Raw genomic sequence first — 19,208 nt, 5'->3', positions numbered from 1 at the left:
GCAGCAGAAAATAAGGTTTTTCACCAACTCAAGGCATGATGGGTAGCATAGAGGGAAAAGCTGGGAAGGTTCCTCTGCAACCCTTATTGATGCAGATGCTGTTATAAAGGCACATGGAGGAGCAATAACTATGTAATTAGTATTAGTAGTAAGTAGTAGTATGATGGTGGTAGTGGTTGTTGTTATTACTGTTAATGAAAACAACAACCAGTTATAGCTGCTACTTTTCCCACCATAGTACTAGAGCCTAAATCATACAGTTGGGGCCCCATTTTGCTAAATTCTATATAAACACAAAACAAGACGATTAGCCCTGACACAAGAAATGTAGAATTTAAATACAAGACAAAAGGCAATAGATGGAGACAGACGGATGGGGAAGTATAGGGAAACAATGAGACAACATTGGCCAGCACGATAAGCAGTTGTTTCAGCCCTCCAGCAGCCTATTCATTATTAAAAAAAATATATCGGCAGCACAAAAAGAGACTTTTAAAACAAACTTTAATGAGAAACATGAGTTTGTTTGACAGATGTTTATAGGTAGTTTCTCCCAAGTGTGAGGGACAACACAAGAGAAACCACAAATATCCCCATTTGAAAAGTCAGCAAGCAGATGATGAAATTGGTATTGCTAGCTGAATGGGGCAAAATGTAGATAAGTATCTTGTGCCTTATGAGAAACAGAGGGGACCCAGAAAAGGGACGCAAACAGAGAAGTGACTTTTGCTGCAATATTCTGAAAGGGTATCTGTAGATATCCAGATTTGAATGTGTCAAAGCCATACAGAAAGGTGCTATGGTAATTGAGTTATCAGTTTATGATTGTATAATATTGTAGGACTCAGTTTACATCCTTGGTCTGGCTTACTGGCCCTTACCCCAATAAATGTATTTACTGAACAGACTGTCTGCTAGGCAACTTGGAACTGTTAGTTGTACTAGGTCACCCAAAGAGGAGGTGAAGAACTTCTCTCAGGAGCAGAACTGGATGCTAGCTCCGTGAGTCCTGTTCATCCACATAACCAAAACTCCTGTCCTGCTCTCATCAACTGATGTCTCAGTTACTCCAAAATCTTTCTTTATGGAATCCCAACAGTGGGATGATGGAGAGATGAGACTTCTCTGGAAGAACTGTTGAAGGATCAGTTAGGGAGATAGAAGGTAAGTTAAGATACTTTAGTATAATGAAAACCAAGGAAAATAAAAGAATAGCATTGTGGTCTATGTAAAAGGTGGCTGACAGTCAAAGAAGAAACTGGTTAATGGATCACTGGTTCTGAGATTTGGCTAGGGAGAGATAATTACAGACTTTATTTGCTGAGTACAAGGGGTAGAAGCAAATTTGGACTGAATCTAGGCAGGAACATAAGGAAAGGAAAACCAGACAGCTATTTTAAAGAGTGTGTTCAGTGAATTTATAGATGAAACAGAGATGGGATATTAAGTAGGAAGGTAGCTAGAGTTGGGTGAGGATTTGAGAAGATGGTGAAAAAGCAGCTACGATTCTGGATATAGGATTGAGTTAAGTTGGAAAAGTAAAGTTGTTTAGGTAGAATTAAGGTAAAACTGGATGTAACAGGGCACCTTCTCGGGACTGGTTCACCATTGGATTGCCCACCTGTTCCTGGTCTAAGTGCCTGCCTCACTCATCTGCCACACCTTGTTGTTTCATAATTGGTTCTAATTAGGCGAGAGGCTGCCCATTCTTGCATCAATGCCAGGGGGCATTCTCTCCAGCTCCAATCCTTCCCTACATTACAGCCCAAGCCTCGCAGATGGCATGCAGGTGACACAACACTCCCGGCTTCCAGCCGGACCAAGCTTAGGCCTCATTGTCAGGCCTCATTCATACACACACTCATACCACCCTCCTCTCACTAGGGCCTCTTACACTCCACTCCCTCTCACAGGGTCTCCTTCATGCATCCACAACTTATACAGCCTTGCTTCCTCTTGGAGTGGCCCGCTTAGGCCATAGGCTTTATCTAGTGCACACCTTGGGTGGCATCTTTTGGGCCTCTCCCATAACCTTTACCAGGGTACTGGCCAGTCAATTACCCAATCTGTGCCAAGCTTGCCCTGGCCCCTCCCAGGGCAACTTTACACAAATCTACACACACACACACACACACACACGGCTCCCAGCCCTATGGTTTCCCAGCCCCCCTCACTGGTGCTCCACATCTCTGCCCCCTCACTGGGGCTATGGGGTTTCCCTCTCTGGTGGAAGCTCAGGTGAGCATAGCCATGCCTGGCCTCAGCTTCTGTCCACAGTGATGTGTGGGCTAGGAGTTATTGAGGTGCCCCGACCTGCCTTCCACCAGGGTGGTAACTGGCCTGGTATTTCCTGGGGGCTCCCATGCCACTGAGACCCCACCAGACCACCCACTCTTGGCAGGGTGCAGTTTTAGGTCATGCCCAGGACCAAGAGCCTTTTGCTCCTACCTGCAAAGTTCCATTCAGTAGTTCAGCCAGGTGATGTTTCTGCCTGCCTGCCAGCAGCAATCTGCTCTGTTTATATAGGCAGCCAGTGTCTCAAAATGGCTACTGCAATCAAGCATCTGCTGGATGTTTGGCTCAGCCCTTACAGTGGCAGGCACCAGCAGTGCCCTGCCACACTGGAAAAAGAAATAATGATTTTTTTAGTGGAGGAATCGCACCAGAATTTGTAGTAGGGATGCATCACAGCCTGAGAGAAGGTATGATGGAAGTGGATGTTGAGAGTTAACCAGCACTGGGGTATTAATAGGATAATCAAATGAGAAAAAGAATTAGCAACACAAAAAAGTGAAGCATGGACATGATCAACAACCATATCAATGGAGGAAAGGGGAAAGAAAGCAAGGAGCACATACATGCCTAAGAGCAGAAAAGAAAATAACAGCACAAATGGTCTGGAAGTCATAGACAGGCCAGATGACAGGGCATGCAAGATTGGCTGGTGAGTGACACTCCAAAAGACTAGATGCCAATCGAAAAAGGGAAACTGATTAGGGTGATGAGAGAATTCATAGAGTGCTAGGTGAAGCTCAAGTTTAGTAAATGCCAGTTTTTGTGATTAGTAGAATAGAGATGATGAAGACAAGAACATAACTAGGGCAGGGCAAGCAGGGTATGGGGAACCCACACAACAGCAGCAACAACCAGTCTTTAAGATCTCATATTGAACTAATGGCACCCTCTGCTCTCTGGTATTTGGCACTCCTACTTCCTCCAATCAATAGCATCTCTGCCCAGGACACCAACATTCCTAGTTATGCTTCAGATACAGTTGGAGTGATGTTGTAGCTGTGATGGTCTGTACTGAATTTAAAAGTGTGTCTAAGTCTATCCCAATCATATAGTTGGCCCAAAAAATATCACACACAAAAAATCTTTGCCTCTTGCCTAGCTGTACCTCTGCCAGAGAGTGAGGAAACGTGCAGCTAAGGGATCAGATGGACCATGGAAGATGACAGTGAGGAGAGCATGAGGTAGAGGGGGAGGGGAGAGACAGGTTGAAATCAGAAATAAAATCTTCTGGATAGGATGGAGGATGACAGCAATGTGGAGGGAGAGGGGAGAGTGGCCTCAGTTTTGTTCAAACAAGAAGAAAAGGAGTAAAAAGAGCAAGAAAGAGAGAAAGAAGGAATCAGAAGGAGCAGGAATGGAAAAGGAGAAATGTAACTCTCCTACCCTGATTTGCTTCACAGTAGGGTATGTGCAAAAGAGTTTGCTGCAAGATAGAGCAGCTGCAGAGGCAGGGTTAGACAAAAAGCATCCAGGTCTCTGAGTGTTAGGAACTTGATGGAGTACTACTAAGAGGTTGTGGACAGTAGAGATTCTCTTAGATATGGTTCAGACATCATCAGTGAAAGTGCTAAATATATTTCAGATTCAGGGATTAAGGTTTGTTCTCAGAAACACTTTTGAAAGGTGATCAGATGTAAATGACATAAGTGTGGTCAGAATTTGATTAGCACAATGTTCATTATGATTGATAATGCATGTACAGAACACAGCTTTCAGATCATGAGCTGAGCTTCCAGACTTGACAGCTGTGCAAACAAAAATTATACTAAGCAGAATTGATCTGGAAATCACTGAGACACATTGGTAACCTACAGTGACAATTTCATTTCCTTTCAGAATATAGTTTAAGGCATTTTATATTCAGTGATATGTAGCACATTTGTGCACAAATGCGCATTATTCTAATAGGTTTTAGGGCAGGAATTCTGCAGACCAGCGTGCTTAGATGTAATTTAAGATAATTTGTTGTATGTTCTGTTGTAAAACAAAAAGCATATGCAACAAAAGTCCAGGTCTCTTAAGAGCTAAGTACAAATATAATAGGCCTTTCCAGACAAAATGCAGTCTGGCTTGCTTCTGATGTCACTCCTGCCTTGACATTCATGCAACAGAAAACGTGTACCTTTATCACTGTCATGTAAGGCCTGTACTTGGATGTCAATAAGCTTAAAGGGTAAATATTCCTAAACTAAACTGGTGTGAACAGTCCCCTTTGAAAACGGTATTTTGTAAACGGGAAACAAAATCATGTTATATAGCTCAAATGTGGATTTGGCCATCAAACTATTCTTTTTCCTTGCCATTGAGCTAAGCAGAACTTTCTTGTGGTGATTCTCTTTCAGCATTCATGGTTTTTCTATTTGAACATCTATCATGCTTCTTTGGACACAATCCCAATATTAATAGAGGAAGCAGTTCTGCAATTTATTGTGTTCCTTTGCACAAATACTAAAAACTGACCACACTGTTTCATTTCTTAATCTTTCCCTTTCCCTTTTCGCATTTGGGAAAAGAAAATATAACCACAGATATTAACCTCTCTAACTGTCTGGGAGATGCAAAGGAATTAATAAATGGAAATTATGATGCACATGTTTGAACTTGGCATGAATCAAGATTCTTATTGAGTAGCTCAACTGACTCTTCTGGCAGGAGGGGAAAGCAAATACATAAAGAGAAAAGTTATATGGATACATCTGCATGCAAATGCACCCTCCAAAACATATTAAGGCAGATCTACATGCTACCATTGATGTAAGAAACAGTGCTGTAGCAATTAAGTTTGGTGCCTGGAGCAAAGCCCACAGTGACAACCCACCCTTACTTCATGCACAGATCCAGGGGGCACATGCCCCCTCAAGCTTACCCACGAGTGCACCCACGAGCAGCAGGAGCCACCCATCCCCACACCGCCCCAAAGGAGCCACTCTCAGCTCTGTTCCATGTGTGCCGCGACTGGGCAACACCTCTTCGCACCCCTTTGCTTTAGCTCCTGGGACAGTCATCCCGCTCCCCCCCTCCCCCCTCCCTTTGCTATGGTACTGGTGAGAAAGAGAAGATAGCCAGTTCCAGACAGCAAGATGGAAGGGCTTGGGGGGGTTGGAGGGGAGGCGGGTGGGCATGAGGGGTTGTTTTGGTTTGTTTGGTGGGAGTTAACTACTGAGCTTATACAAATGAATCTTTTTTCATGCTCAGACTCAGGAGAGATGTATTTTGGTTTAATATAATAATGAACAATTTGCACTTCTATGGTAGAGAGATGTGATAGTCTGAAGTGAGGTAGAAGGTAAGGCAGTGTGGCAATGTACTCGTTAAGAGAGACATTAGCTTTTTTAGGTGAAATAGTAGACTTTCACTATTTACTAAAGATGATGGTATAACAGTTATGTTAAATAACATGATAGAAAAAAAGAATACCTATTTGCTTTAACTTCAGATTACCTATTCCAAAAGTGTGATATGAGGTTCTTATACAGCATAGATGGCAACTTTTAATTTCTCTCCAAAGTCACATTTCTCCAACATCTCCAACAGAAAAGATTAGTGGACATTTTGGCACCTGTAGTCTGAATATCTTCTAGCTCTTTAACTGGCTTGGCTGAACATACTGCATAGGGCAATATCATGATGTTTGTCCTTTATGAATCCTGCTTGATCCAAATGAACTAATATGGCAACAACAACAAGTGTCAGGCTTTCCAACTGACATTTCAGAAAAGTCTTCATCAATGTATAAGAATGATGTGTACCAAAGACTGTCACCTGTGAAAGCTGCTGTCTATGTGGATCAGTTAGTTGCTAAGATGTCACCCTGCCCTACCATCTGTCTTGTTTTTATCATAGTTCCTATCAAAGGAGTTCAAATCACTTAAAAACATTAATTAATTAATCTCAGCAGACCCCTTTTGGGAATGTAAATGTCATAATTCCCTTTTCCAAATTAAGAAATGGAAGTACAAAAACATTTAGTGTCTTCTCCAAGAAATAAGTTGAAGATCTCATTATTGGCCTTATATCTACTGATTTTTAATTTCCTTATGTAAGCCCTAGGTCATGTTTCAGAACTAATAAGACAGTCTTCCAGCCAAAAGCCAGAAATCTGGATTCAAAACATTAAAGTTTTTTCTCACTTGCTGCTAAACTGATTGCTCCCATATGTGTATGAAATTGTGGGAGATAACCAGTGTGGGTTCAAGAAAGACAGTTCAACTTGTAATCAGATATTGTCAATGAGGGTGTTGCTGGAAAAGGAAAGTTGTGAAAGATGTATATTAAGTTCACGTAGACTTCGTCAAAGCATATGATACTATGAGAAGAGATTCACTATGGTCAATCATGGTGGGATTTGGAATTCACAAAAAAGGTGTATGCTTTACTAAAGATGTGCACTGAAGGATAAAGAAGGGATTGGAATTCATGCTTTCACCTCAGCGAGATGGTCCTCCAGTTGACAGAATGCTATCAGTCTCAATGGAAATCAATAGCAGGCTCAAAAAAGGAGATGTACTGTCACTGAATGGATCAGTAATCTCTTAATTCTCCACACTCAGAAATCTCCTAAATTTACATGCTCCTCAGTATCAAATTCCAAAAATGGTACTAGTGGTATGGATTACTGTATGTATGTTAGCACAGTGGTTCTCAAATTTTTCAGACTCAAGACACCCCTTGCTAGACTCAAGACATCCTTTGAAAAATGTCAGTTTTTCATTTTCACTACATTTTTTACTGGAGAGAAATAATGGAGCAATTCCACTGTTGCAAAGAACTTGGAAAAAACACAGCAGACCAGAATGCTTTTAATCCTATAGATTCCTACTTGAAACCTCTGGTTTTATTCTGTAAATCATGTTTGCACACCGAATACCACTAACATGGCATGGCAGTCCACAACATCCCTGAAAGGCTATCAAGCCACCACAGGGAGCCATGGCATGCTGGTTGAGAATCACTGTTATAGTGAATCACTCAAACTGAAAGTGGTAAAGAATCCAGCAGCTATTCTATTCATTCTCAGGTGCAATTTAAAGTGCTGATCCTTACCTTTACAGTCTTGTGGGACTTGGCTTACGTGTCCCAGGAACTGCATCATTCTCTGATTATCTCCAAAGCATTTGAGGATTTCATTTCCTTGAAGGTGACAGTCTGAATATTTGAGGAGCAAAAAATGGAGCAGCTCAGATGAGGAATTCATTTGCCCTCTTGGTCTGTCAGAACCTTAATTAAGCCCAACTATTTCTTCTCTTGAGCAGCAGGAAGAGTGTATTAAGTTTCTCTCTCATTTGGAATAATGATATACTCGCATAATAGTTGCTCCTTTTCTTCAATGCTACTGAAAACTGGAGTGTGGCCATTAACACCCCCTAAAGCAAGACTGAGGCAGCATCAGTACTAAACAGAAGTTAAAGCTGTGTATTTGAACATCCATCTGCACTTCCCCATCTTTCATGGTCATACAAACAAAACTGAATGTGGGGTGGAATTCACAAACTACATGTCATGGGCTTCCCATGACTGTATTCTCTTCTTTAATAAATCATATATTTTAAGAGAAACATCTTTTGAATTAATTTATTTAGAAATGTGGGACTAGCTTGAAAAGGATATGTTCATTTTACAATATTTAGAAATTGGACATTACATATTTGGCTGGTACCTGAGTAAATATGATTCTCTGGTTTTTGTTGTTGTTGTGTTGTTTGTTTTATTTCTAAATTTTTCGAAGTAATACATTATGTCTTGCTGGTCTCATAAGCATTATTTATTCAGCATTTTTATTTATATTTTAGGTAGTGTCTCCTATTAATAAAATCAAGGCAAAAGAGTCATTGTATCAATGAAATATACTATGTGTTACTCACATGGTTATAATTGCAATTATTGCAATACATTACAATATTTTCATTTGCTTGTGACTACATGCAGATATGAGCAGTGTTTTTGAAATTCAGATATTTGTCCACCAATGAATTCCAAGCCTTGAAATTGGCATTTTGATTTCTCAGTTTGCTGGAAATAGTGGTTTCTGAATGTGTGCATTTGCATGTAATTATGTTTACTATTGTGCTGTTATGCATTTAGAGCTTTGCTAATTTATACTATTGTTTGGGAAACAATTTGAATTAAACATTTTTGTGAACAAGCAAGTGATGCAAAATATATTACTCAGGCATTTTTTGAAGCCCAAGAATCAGTTCCTAAGAGAGAGTAACTGACGAATGCTCAGCAGATCCTAAGTTATTGCAAATTTAATACCACCAATAATATCAGGTGGCCAGCAGACAGTTTTAACTTTTCAATCCATATCAGTGCCACTCCAGTTTGTACATCAAACGGTGATGATGAGTAGGAATCCTGCCTCTATTCACCTCCCATTTTTATGGAGGGAAAAATGGTCTCCATAACAGTGCACAATGAAGTTTTAAAATCTGTGTCACTGTGTCAATTTTAAAATAAGTACAAAAGATGACCTTTTCAATTTGTCAGCAGGAGAGTACTCTATGAAACAGGAGGAGCTGGAGTCCGTGCAAGGTCCTTATGGAGAGTGGAACCCCTTCGAATAAGGTACTGTAATTTCATATGCAGTGTTTTGTGGTAGCCCTCTTAAATTACTGGAAGTTTTATCGGACCTTCTACTAGTCTTTGGGTTCACCTTGACTAAATAGGTTTTCTCTGACATTTAACTTATTTCATTCTTTACATTAATAATAATAATAATAATAAAATCTGTAATAATACATAGACTAAGGGAAAATTGCTAAAAATATGACATCAGGCAGAACTGTTTTTTAAAGTAGCATTTTTCAGAATATTCAGTGAGTCTCAAAAGTCAATACAGAAATATGTTCACTGTATTTCAGGTGTACATTAACCTTTCCTGTCTCATTTTCTTAGCTGGAGTGGAAGTAACATCAGATGGGGACAGCCTTTCCGCCTTCGGCACATAACAACAGGAGAGTACTTGGCTCTGAGTGAAGAAGAAGGTCTGGTAATGTTAGACAGAGAAAAATCAGATACAACATCCACTGCCTTTTGTTTTAGAGCATCAAAGGTAAACCATAATTAAATCAATTTTTTTTCTTTCTTTCTTTTTTTTACAAAGATGAGGTGCTTAACTGCTACATTTTAATTAGTTCCACCATCTTAGAAAAATCATCAGAAAAGGAAGCAATTATGAATGATCTCAAATGCAAGATGGAGAGTGAAAATAAAAAATGCTAAAACAATTTTTAAAATTACTATATTCTGGAGAAAATTACTAGCCAAAAACAAATGCATAATAATATCTAAAATGTATGCAGTTAAATTTTTTTCTAAAAGGTAAATCATTTATTAAAACAAGCCACAAATAAAGACATACATTCCTGATATTACTTCTCAAGTTGCTGTAGATGTCATGGGGATATTATGTGGTTAAGTGGTCCTGTGCAACTGCAAATGCCACCAAATCATGAATGACTGGAGAAGTGATCCACAAAAAAATTTCTCTGTTAATATGTTTTCAGAACTTTTAAAAACATGGTTTGAGAACATTGGGCCTAACCCATCTTTATTAAAAGACTATTAGTGTAGCTGCATATAAAGTCCTAAGAACAACACTTCTGACTAGTGGACACACACCAGAAATTAGGTTAGTGGGGAGTTAACTATCCCCTGATTGCTGAATATGTAACTAAGTAATTTTCCAGACCCTTGTGGAATGAAGGGGCTAAGCAATATTAATCCTGCGTGCGACTGGAGAGACGTGTTTTTTCCAATGCTGGCAATTTTGCAACTTATTTGACATCTTGCTTCATTGCCTAATTGTTCTTGAAGTTTCCTCTAACCTTTAACCTCAACTTTCCCAATTCTGTTCTTTAATACTAGAATTAATGACCATTTAAAATCTTGACAACCTTTTCAAATAAGTAAATACTCTCAGCCTCCACAGTCAAGACATTTCCTGTCGTAAACATAGGAAAGCTCGAGAAAATGCTGTACATGCTTATCTGTTGTAGTAGAACCTGGATCTTTCTTATCTGGGTAGTTTGCATCCTGCTTAATTTGCAGTGGGCTCCTAAATAAAAAATAAATCACTGAGGCTGCGTACGGACATTCAGGGAGGCTAGGAGAGGTTTGATTGTGTTAAAAATAGCCCCCCAGTCTAAGGTAATTTGGGATGAGGGGACTAGTGGAAAGGGTTGGAGGGCTCAGGGGGGGCAAGCAGGCTCAGGGAGGGCCAGAAGGTTCACAAAGGGATGTGGGGGACAGGTGGAGTCTGCAGAGGGATCGAGGGGCAGGTGGAGTCCATGGGGAGGATCAGGGGGTGTCTGTAGGAGAGATCAGGGGACTGGGGAGGAGACACTGTCCACAGGGGTTTTGGTGGAGTCTGGGAAGATTTGGCAAGATTAGGGGGCTCACAGGGTCCATGGGAAGGGTTGGGGGGGGGGACTCTCCCCCCGCCTATGGGACCAGGGGTAATTTAGCCCTCCAAACTCCCCATCCCCAGGGAGACAAGCACCCCTTGGTGAACCTACCCCCCATACCTCCTGTCCCCCTCCCCGGACAGACAAGCACCCCTTGGTAAACCTACTCCACAAACCTCCTGTCTCCTTCCCCCCCCCCCAATGGAGCAGCTTGTACGATGGGGGGTTGGCAGGCTTTGGGGAGCTGGATGTCCATCTGGAGGATCAAAGGGAGGGGCTGGGGCACTAAAAATAACCTGGTGCCAAGGATGGGGTAGGAAAAGTGCAGCCCCATGGCTGGGGCCAGCATCTGGGACTGCTCTGGGAACTGTACATAAGTTCAATTAGATCGGACCTAAGTTAGACTACCTTAGAGGTACACTTAACTTAGGTTGGGGCAGCCATTTTTAGCCTGATATAGCTGTCCTGAGCGTCTGTGTATTTCATATTTAGATCCACCTAACTAGTATGAGCAAGTTAGGGCAACTAAATTAGATTGGGTGGCTATTTTTAACATAATATAACCTCCCCCTAACCTCCCTGGATGTCTGTGTGCGGCCTCAGCTGTTCGCTCTGGCTTTTAGTTCAAACACTGTCCCTTCTCCAATCAGCTGGAGTTCATCTGTGATCCCATACAGCTGATCAGAGAAACATGACCCTTTGAAAATAAAAGCCACAGCAAACAGCTGGACCTGTCCCGTACAGTTGTTTGTTGCAACTTTATAAAACTCTATTTACTTCAAAAACCCAGATCTTTGCAAGGGGGATGTGAGAAGGAGGGGTTTAGAACCTAACCCTGTGAAAGATCTGGATTGAATATCCGTAATTCATACTCTATATTCATTGAATGGCAATAATAACTCATGCCTTCAATCCTTACAATATCCCTTCAATACATTTTATAGACCATAATCATATCTCCTTTCTGGTTTTGCTGTTGAATCAACATGCCCTCTTAACTCTTGCTTCACAGTCTTATTTTCCAACAGTGTTATCATTTAGGTTACTCTGCTCTGAATAACATTCTTCTTTATTCAAGACTGTTTATCATTTCTACACTTTTTCTGCTCCTCTTGCTTTGCAAAACTGCTTATGTATACTCAGTGTACTTCATTTCTGTTTGTTCTGTTGCTTTTCCCAAACAACTCAGATAGTAAGAATAATTTAAAAAAAATGTAAATTCTTCCTTAAAATCTCTCAAATAGATGAGAAATAAGGGAAAATGAGCCGTAAAAATGAATGAATGTAGGAGTTCCTCTAACCTTCCTTTTGATATGATTCGTTGGAGGTGTTGAATACCCATGTCTCTCTCAGAAGTCAATGAGAACTAGAGTATTCACTTCTAAATATCATGACATATTTAGGCGCTTAATGTAGATTTAGAAGGCTACTTCTAGCCACCAAAATTTTAAAATGTCAGCATTAAAACAGCATCTGTTTTAAAGCAAAGATCCTTTTATATTTTATGAAGAGGCAGCACTTTCCCCATGCAGCAAATGGAATCCTGTTTTGAAATGGGATGTTCCCATTCCACTGCTGTACTTGGCTCAGCAGGACTCAGATGCTGATTATTAGCCTCTGTGGGAACAATCAGAGAAGGGAACCAGGAGGGATTTGAAAATATCTGTATTATAGAACTTTTCATAGTTCAAAATTCATATTTTATACTTAGACTTTGATTTTCTTAAGTGTAGACAAGTGGCTATAAAGAAATTACAATCACATTCAAAGTAAATAACATTCTAATGCATTTAAAAGTCACAGATGACTCATGCACTAGGATTTTGCATCATTTCTACATTACTGCCAGGCTATCACTATCTTTGGGACTTTAAATGGCAGTAGGATGACATAATAGTTTTAACAGTTACTGTAAACTTAATTAGCCTTTGGAATAAAATTAAGTGGACAGGTATCTTAGAATCTTTTTTATATGACAGTTGCAAAATGTTCAAGTATTCAGTAAATAGTAAATACATGTTTGCTGCCACAGTGTAAATAATGCAGTTTATACAGAGAATTAAAATGAAGTATTTCCTTTTTTGGCGAGAAATTAGAAAATGGATTCCAAGCCTAGTATTTTTTCTGATTGATGGGATATTTGAGCTGTAGAAATGAAAATACTCAGCAATAAATGGCCACTGGCAAAGTACACCAAAATGTCAATGAATTGCCTTGATCAGGCTGTTTATAATCCTATGCACCACACTTTTACTTGCTTTTTATCAAGTTTTTTACCCTATGGCAAATCCTTTTAACACGGAGATCTTGGATCATGTCAGGCTCCATTTAAAATAAAGTCCATCAGTCAGTCCATCTAATCACTTTTAGGGGCAGGTTAACTTAATATTTCATAGATTCATAGATGTTAGGGTCGGAAGGGACCTCAATAGATCATCGAGTCCGACCCCCTGCATAAGCAGGAAAGAGCGCTGGGTCTAGATGACCCCAGCTAGATACTCATCTAACCTCCTCTTGAAAACCCCCAGGGTAGGGGAGAGCACCACCTCCCTTGGGAGCCCGTTCCAGACCTTGGCCACTCGAACTGTGAAGAAGTTCTTCCTAATGTCCAATCTAAACTGTGAAGAAGTTCTTCCTAATGTCCAATCTAAAACTGTGAAGAAGTTCTTCCTAATGTCCAATCTAAAACTGTGAAGAAGTTCTTCCTAATGTCCAATCTAAAACTGAAAGCTCTAATTAAACTTTTTTTCCTCATTGTTTTTTTTTAATAGAAGGACTAAACACAAGCTGTTGTATCTCCAGTTATCCTTCCTTTGCTTTCCTCAGCAAAAGAAGACTTTGGGATTCTTATCCCATAACCTGGATTACCTTTTGTGACCCTTTTGTTCCTATGGGTTTATTCCTTGCTTGTTTGCCTTCCAGCACTGCAATCCCCCCAACCGCTCTCCCTCCCTTCTTGTCTTTTATATTAAAATTATTTTCTTCATAATGCTCTGTGCATGAGTGACTGGTGCCTCTCGAATCTGGGGGGGCACCAGCCCTACTGACAGCATCAGTGTCGACCGTCGGGGGGGCACCAGCCCCATCGGGAGGGCATGTGCACCCCTACCAGTCACCTATGGCTCTGTGCATGTCCCTTCACAGCATCTGATGAAATGAGCTTGGGCTCAGAAAACCTTATGCTATATATATGATTTAGTTTGCCTATAAGGTGCACCTCTGTAGGTGCAAATCTACCCTGCCTTCTGCCTGACTTCAGACTAATTTGGATAACTACCTATGACTACTTTTTCCTCTGTGCTACATTTTCTCTTGCTCCTGCCTTCCCTCTGCAGAATGAGAACCCTCTGCTTTCCCAAAGTGCCTTCCACAAATTGCTGTCAGAATGTTCCTCTCCTTTCCCCATGTCCCAAGCAGCCCATCTTCATTCTGCCAGCCTTATCCTCCTACTCTTTTATTTCTGTTGACTGTTGATTTTTAGTTAGCCACTGTCCAGACCACTTGGTACAACTTGCTTTCCTCATGCTAACTGAAAGGGAGGCAACGTGATCATGGATTGTAGTCAGAGAAGATTTTGCAGGGGGGAAGTACAGGAATTCTGGTGACAAGGTTTGTGTAAGTATCTAAGTAAAGAGATACAGGGTTTTCCCAGGAATCCTGAGCTATCTACCCATTTCAGCTGCTCTTTACCTCTCCTCCCTTGTTTGGCATTATCAAATGACCTGACTGGAAGGAATCCTAGGAAAAGTGAATAAACTACAAGGAGATAAACGATGAGTTGATAGCTTGTGCTGCAAGTATTAAAATGAGAGCTGACCCAAAATTCAAGCAGTATTTTTATTTCTGAGGTTTAAAAACTTTTTGTTGCATACCTAATACCATTACCAGAGGAAAATTAAGAATGGTTCAGCAAAAGTTGATTTTTAAAAAAATCATTTTAACTAGTAATGTGTTGTTGACACAGCTTAATTTCAAGAGCATAATATGCTCCATTTAAACTTTGAGTGGAGTAGCTTTATTTCAACTTGACGTGAACTTCAAAGACTTAATACAAAAGAAAGATTAAGTACTTTATATGATCAAAGTTTCAAAGTGCTCTGCAAACATTAAGCAATTAATCCACTAGCATTAATAACTGACAACAAAATAATTTCATTTCATTTGTGACATTGTATAGTAATCTTTATAAAAGTTTTTAATGTCAAAATGTCCACACTATAAATATTCATTGAAATAGTTTCATCTCATTTGGACATCATGGTGCAATCTACATAAATGTGACATAATTTCCCCAGGGTCTTTGACGTTGTAATGGTATCCCAAAGAAGTGGTTTGTAATTTCATTCCATTTCATCTTGGCATTACAATGCTGTCTATTTAGGCTTAAATAGACATTGAAATGTGACAGCTATATTACATTCAAATGAGTGAAGATCAAAATACTGATGGTAAACAAGAGTAAATGTTTTTTGTATTGAGTAGCTACTTTTTATATCTGAATATCTTGATTTAAAGTAGATAGGATAAATCCTATCTATTAATATATTACGTATGATATTCTATTCAGCGACTCAAACTAATCATGTGCAGGAGTCAGAGCACTTCCCTAGCTATATGTGTGTTGTTTGTCATAATGGGAAAGAAACAGAATTTAGCTGTAGTAAACAGAAAGGGAAACTTTGGTCCAGGATACTGGACAAATACAGGAGGTCTCTCTCTCCCTGATTTACTAGTCCCAGATTGGGGAGGAGCCTATGCTGCATAATAGTAACATAAAAATCTGTCTATATCTCAGCCTAGACTAAGTAATCATGAAATAGATGTCCCATATTACAATAATTTACACAAATTGTATTATATGAGTTAGGAGTCAGAGCTACACCTTCCCCTGAAGGAGACACTACTGAGTCCACTGGTATATTTTAGTACAGGGTTGGGCAAGATATGGCCCACAGACTATTATACACCTTGACAATTGATCCCATGTGGTCCGCCAACCACTGCTGGGAGCCTGAGGAGCACACCATGCCTCTTTGCTCTGCCACAGCTAGGGCCAGGCTGGTCAGACCAGTGCAGACTCCTCCATCTCCCCCCTCTGCATCTATCTCCCCCTGCCCGGCTTCCTGTTGGCACTGAAGCTGCACAATCCTGGTACTGCAGCTGCCAGCAGCCAGGCCCACGTCGGATGGGATATAGTGCAGCATGCCAAGTAGCTGTCCTACCTGCCCACCCACTGCACCCCTGCTCCCACCATGGATGTGGGGAATGGATGTGGGGCAGAGGCATCTGCACACACTGTATTGCCTGGCCTAGCTTAAGTGGTCCTCTAGCCTAAATAATTGCCCACTCCTGCTCTAGTAGAAGCATTCTTCTCATTGTATAATATATTACTTTCATTGTCAGTTCAAACAGACTTGGAGTCCTTTGCAAATTGATTTGGCTGGGTTACTCAGCTACTAGGTAGGGCTGTGCAAAATGGAAGCATTCAGTTTCAACCAGTGTTTTGACATTTCGACAGAACAGTGTTTCGTTTTGACTTTTGTTTTGAATCAAAACGGCTGTTCCATTTCGTTCCATCAAAATGTTTTGCCGTTTTGACCCTGTTTCGATGTTTTGCCCATAGGATATAATGGGGAAGTTCAAAACAGGCTATGACTTTTGTCATTTCTGGCCAGATTTAGATAAAACTTGCAGAAAAGGCTGCCCCTTCTGAGGGTATAAAGTGTGCCAGGTTTTAAGAAGATAGGTATAGGGGGTTTGGAGGAACTGCACCCCAACATCCTGAGAGCCAAACTTGTGTCATGTGTATGTGTTAAGCCACAGCAGGGTCAAAACTGCAGGAATGGTATCCCCTGCTGAGGCAACAAAGCCTGACAAGTTTCAAGGAGATAGGTGCAGGGGGGTTGGAGAAACTGCACCTCAAATTCTTGAAAGCAAAACTCATGTTACGTGTATGTGTTAAGCAACAGCAGGGTCAAAACTTCAGGCTTGCTAGCCCCTACTGAGGCCACAAAGCCTGCTAAGTTTCAAGAAGAACAGTGCAGGGGTTTGGGGGGAACTGCACCCCAAATTCTTGAAAGCAAAACTCATGTCACGTGTATGTGTTAAGCTACAGTGGGGTCAAAACTGCAGGGGTGGTAGCCCCTGCTGAGGTCACAAAGCTTGCCATGTTTCAAGGTGATAGGTGCAGGGGTTTGGGGGCTACTGCACCTCAAGCTGCTGACAGGGAAAACTCGTGACATAGATGACTAGTCTCTTTTTATGACCTGGTTACAAAACACCTGGACACAGGAGTAGGGGTTGACATCATTTACATGGTATCCCACCCCATACTGGTGAACAAGTTAAGAGTCTGTGACTTGAATGATTACACAGTCTGGTGGGTGGCAAATTGGCTAGCGGATCGTACCCAGAGAGTGGTAGTGGATGGGTTGGCATCAACTTGGAAGGGTGTGGGCAGTGGGGTCCCACAGGGCTCGGTCCTTGGTCCAATATTCTTCAATGTCTTCATCAGTGACTTGGACGAGGGAGTGCAGTGTACTCTGTCCAAGTTTGCAGATGATACAAAACTGTGGGGAGAAGTGGACACGCTGGAGAGCAGGGAACAACTACAGGCAGACCTGGACAGGTTGGACAAATGGGCAGAAAACAACAGAATGCAATTCAACAAGGAGAAATGCAAAGTGCTGCACCTAGGGAGGAAAAATGTCCAGCACACCTACAGCCTAGGGAATGACCTGCTTGGTAGCACAGAAGCGGAAAGGGATCTTGGAACCCTAGTGGACTCCAAGATGAACATGAGTTGGCAGTGTGACGAAGTCATCAGCAAAGCTAACTGCACTTTATCCTGCATCAGCAGATGCATGACAAACAGAACCAAGGAGGTTCTCTATCGGGCTCTGGTCAGACCGCAGTTGGAATACTGCGTGCAGTTTTGGGCACCGCACTTCAAGAGGGATGTGGATAACCTGGAGAGTGTCCAGAGAAGGGCCACTTGTATGGCTAAGGGCTTGCAGGCCAAGCCCTACGAGGAGAGACTAGGGCACCTGGACCTCTTCAGCCTCCGCAAGAGAAGGTTGAGAGGCAACCTTGTGGCTGCCTATAAATTCATCATGGGGGTACAGAAGGGAATTGGTGAGGCTTTACTCACCAAGGCGCCCCTGGGGGTCACAAGAAATAATGGCCATAAGCTAGCAGAGAGCAGATTTAGACTGGACATTAGGAGGAACTTCTTCACAGTTAGAGTGGCCAAAATCTGGAATGGGCTCCCAAGGGAGGTGGTGCTCTCCCCTACCCTGGGGGTCTTGAAGAGGAGGTTGGATAGGCATCTGGCTGGGGTCTTCTGAACCCAGCACCCCTTCCTGCCTATGCGGGGGGTTGGACTCGATGATCTATTGAGGTCCCTTCCGACCCTAACATCTATGAATCTATGACACTGTGTGTGTTAAGCCGCAGTGGCCTGAAAACTACAGGGGTGGTGGCCCCTTTTGAGGCCACAAAACCTGCCAAGCTTCAAGAAGATAGGTACAGCGGCTTGGGGGAAACTGTACCTCAAGCTGTGGACAAGCAAAACTCGTGACATGGGTACTTGTGCAACTGTGTCTGCCTTGGAGCACGGGTAGCGGGGGGAGACACTACTGCAGGCCTGGCTACTAAGCTACTGTGTTACCAGTTACCAATTAATCATGATTCACGCAGGGACCAGCTCAATACACAGTACCTAGCTACTACCTAATGAGTTAATGGGCATAGATTAACATCTACAAAACCACAGGTTAAGGAGAGGAAATAATCAATACAGACGATCAGCTGCCCCAAGACAGACAGTCAGTTGCACAAGCACCTATGTCATGAGTTTTGTCTGTCAGCAGCTAGGAGTACAGGGCCCTAGAATCCCCCTGCACCTATCTCCTTGACAGCTGGCAGTCTTTGTGGCCGCAGCAGGGGCTAGCAAGCCTGCAGCTTTCACCCGGCTGTGCTTTAACACACGCACTGTCATCCACGTCATGAGTTTTGTCTGTCAGCAGCCAGAGGTGCAGGGCCCCAGAAGCCAGACTCCCTCTGCACCTATCTCCTTGACAGCTGGCAGGCTTTGTGGCCTCAGCAAGGGCCACCACCCCTGCATTTTTCAGCCCTCTCTGCCTTAACACACACAGGATCATTTATGTCATGAGTTTTACCTGTCAGCAGCTTGAGGTGCAGTTTCCCCCAAACCCCTGCACTGATCTTCTTGAAACTTGGCAGGCTTTGTGACCTCAGCAGGTGCTACCATCCCTGCAATTTTGACCTCACTGTGACTTAACACATACACATGACATGAGTTTTGCTTTCAAGAATTTGGGGTGCAGTTCACAGACTCCTGGAAGATTGTTTCAGACTCATTTCAGGCTTAACATTAGGAAAAACTGCTTCACAGCTAGGGTGTCTAGACTGTGACCATTACTCCTAGTTTTCCCCAAGGGTGCCCTGGTGACTAGTTGTTCCCTGAGTCCTAGATATATGCTTCTG

The 19,208-nt window shown here is 41.9% G+C and overlaps 1 protein-coding gene across 1 annotated transcript in view; it reads left to right on the top strand.

Moving 5' to 3' along the window:
• The window catches only part of RYR3 (ryanodine receptor 3), a 557,273-nt gene that overhangs the window by 180,823 nt on the left and 357,242 nt on the right, over positions 1–19,208 (top strand). The window contains exons 9-10 of the mRNA XM_059723007.1: positions 8,785–8,859; positions 9,190–9,346. Coding sequence (XP_059578990.1) covers positions 8,785–8,859; positions 9,190–9,346 — 232 coding nt within the window. The remainder of the gene's footprint in view (positions 1–8,784; positions 8,860–9,189; positions 9,347–19,208) is intronic.

This window comes from Alligator mississippiensis, chromosome 2, assembly GCF_030867095.1.
Source record: "Alligator mississippiensis isolate rAllMis1 chromosome 2, rAllMis1, whole genome shotgun sequence".
NCBI classification, from domain to species: Eukaryota; Metazoa; Chordata; order Crocodylia; family Alligatoridae; genus Alligator; species Alligator mississippiensis.
The sequence above is the reverse complement of the archived record's forward strand: the minus strand, read 5'-3'. Positions and strand labels throughout refer to the sequence as shown.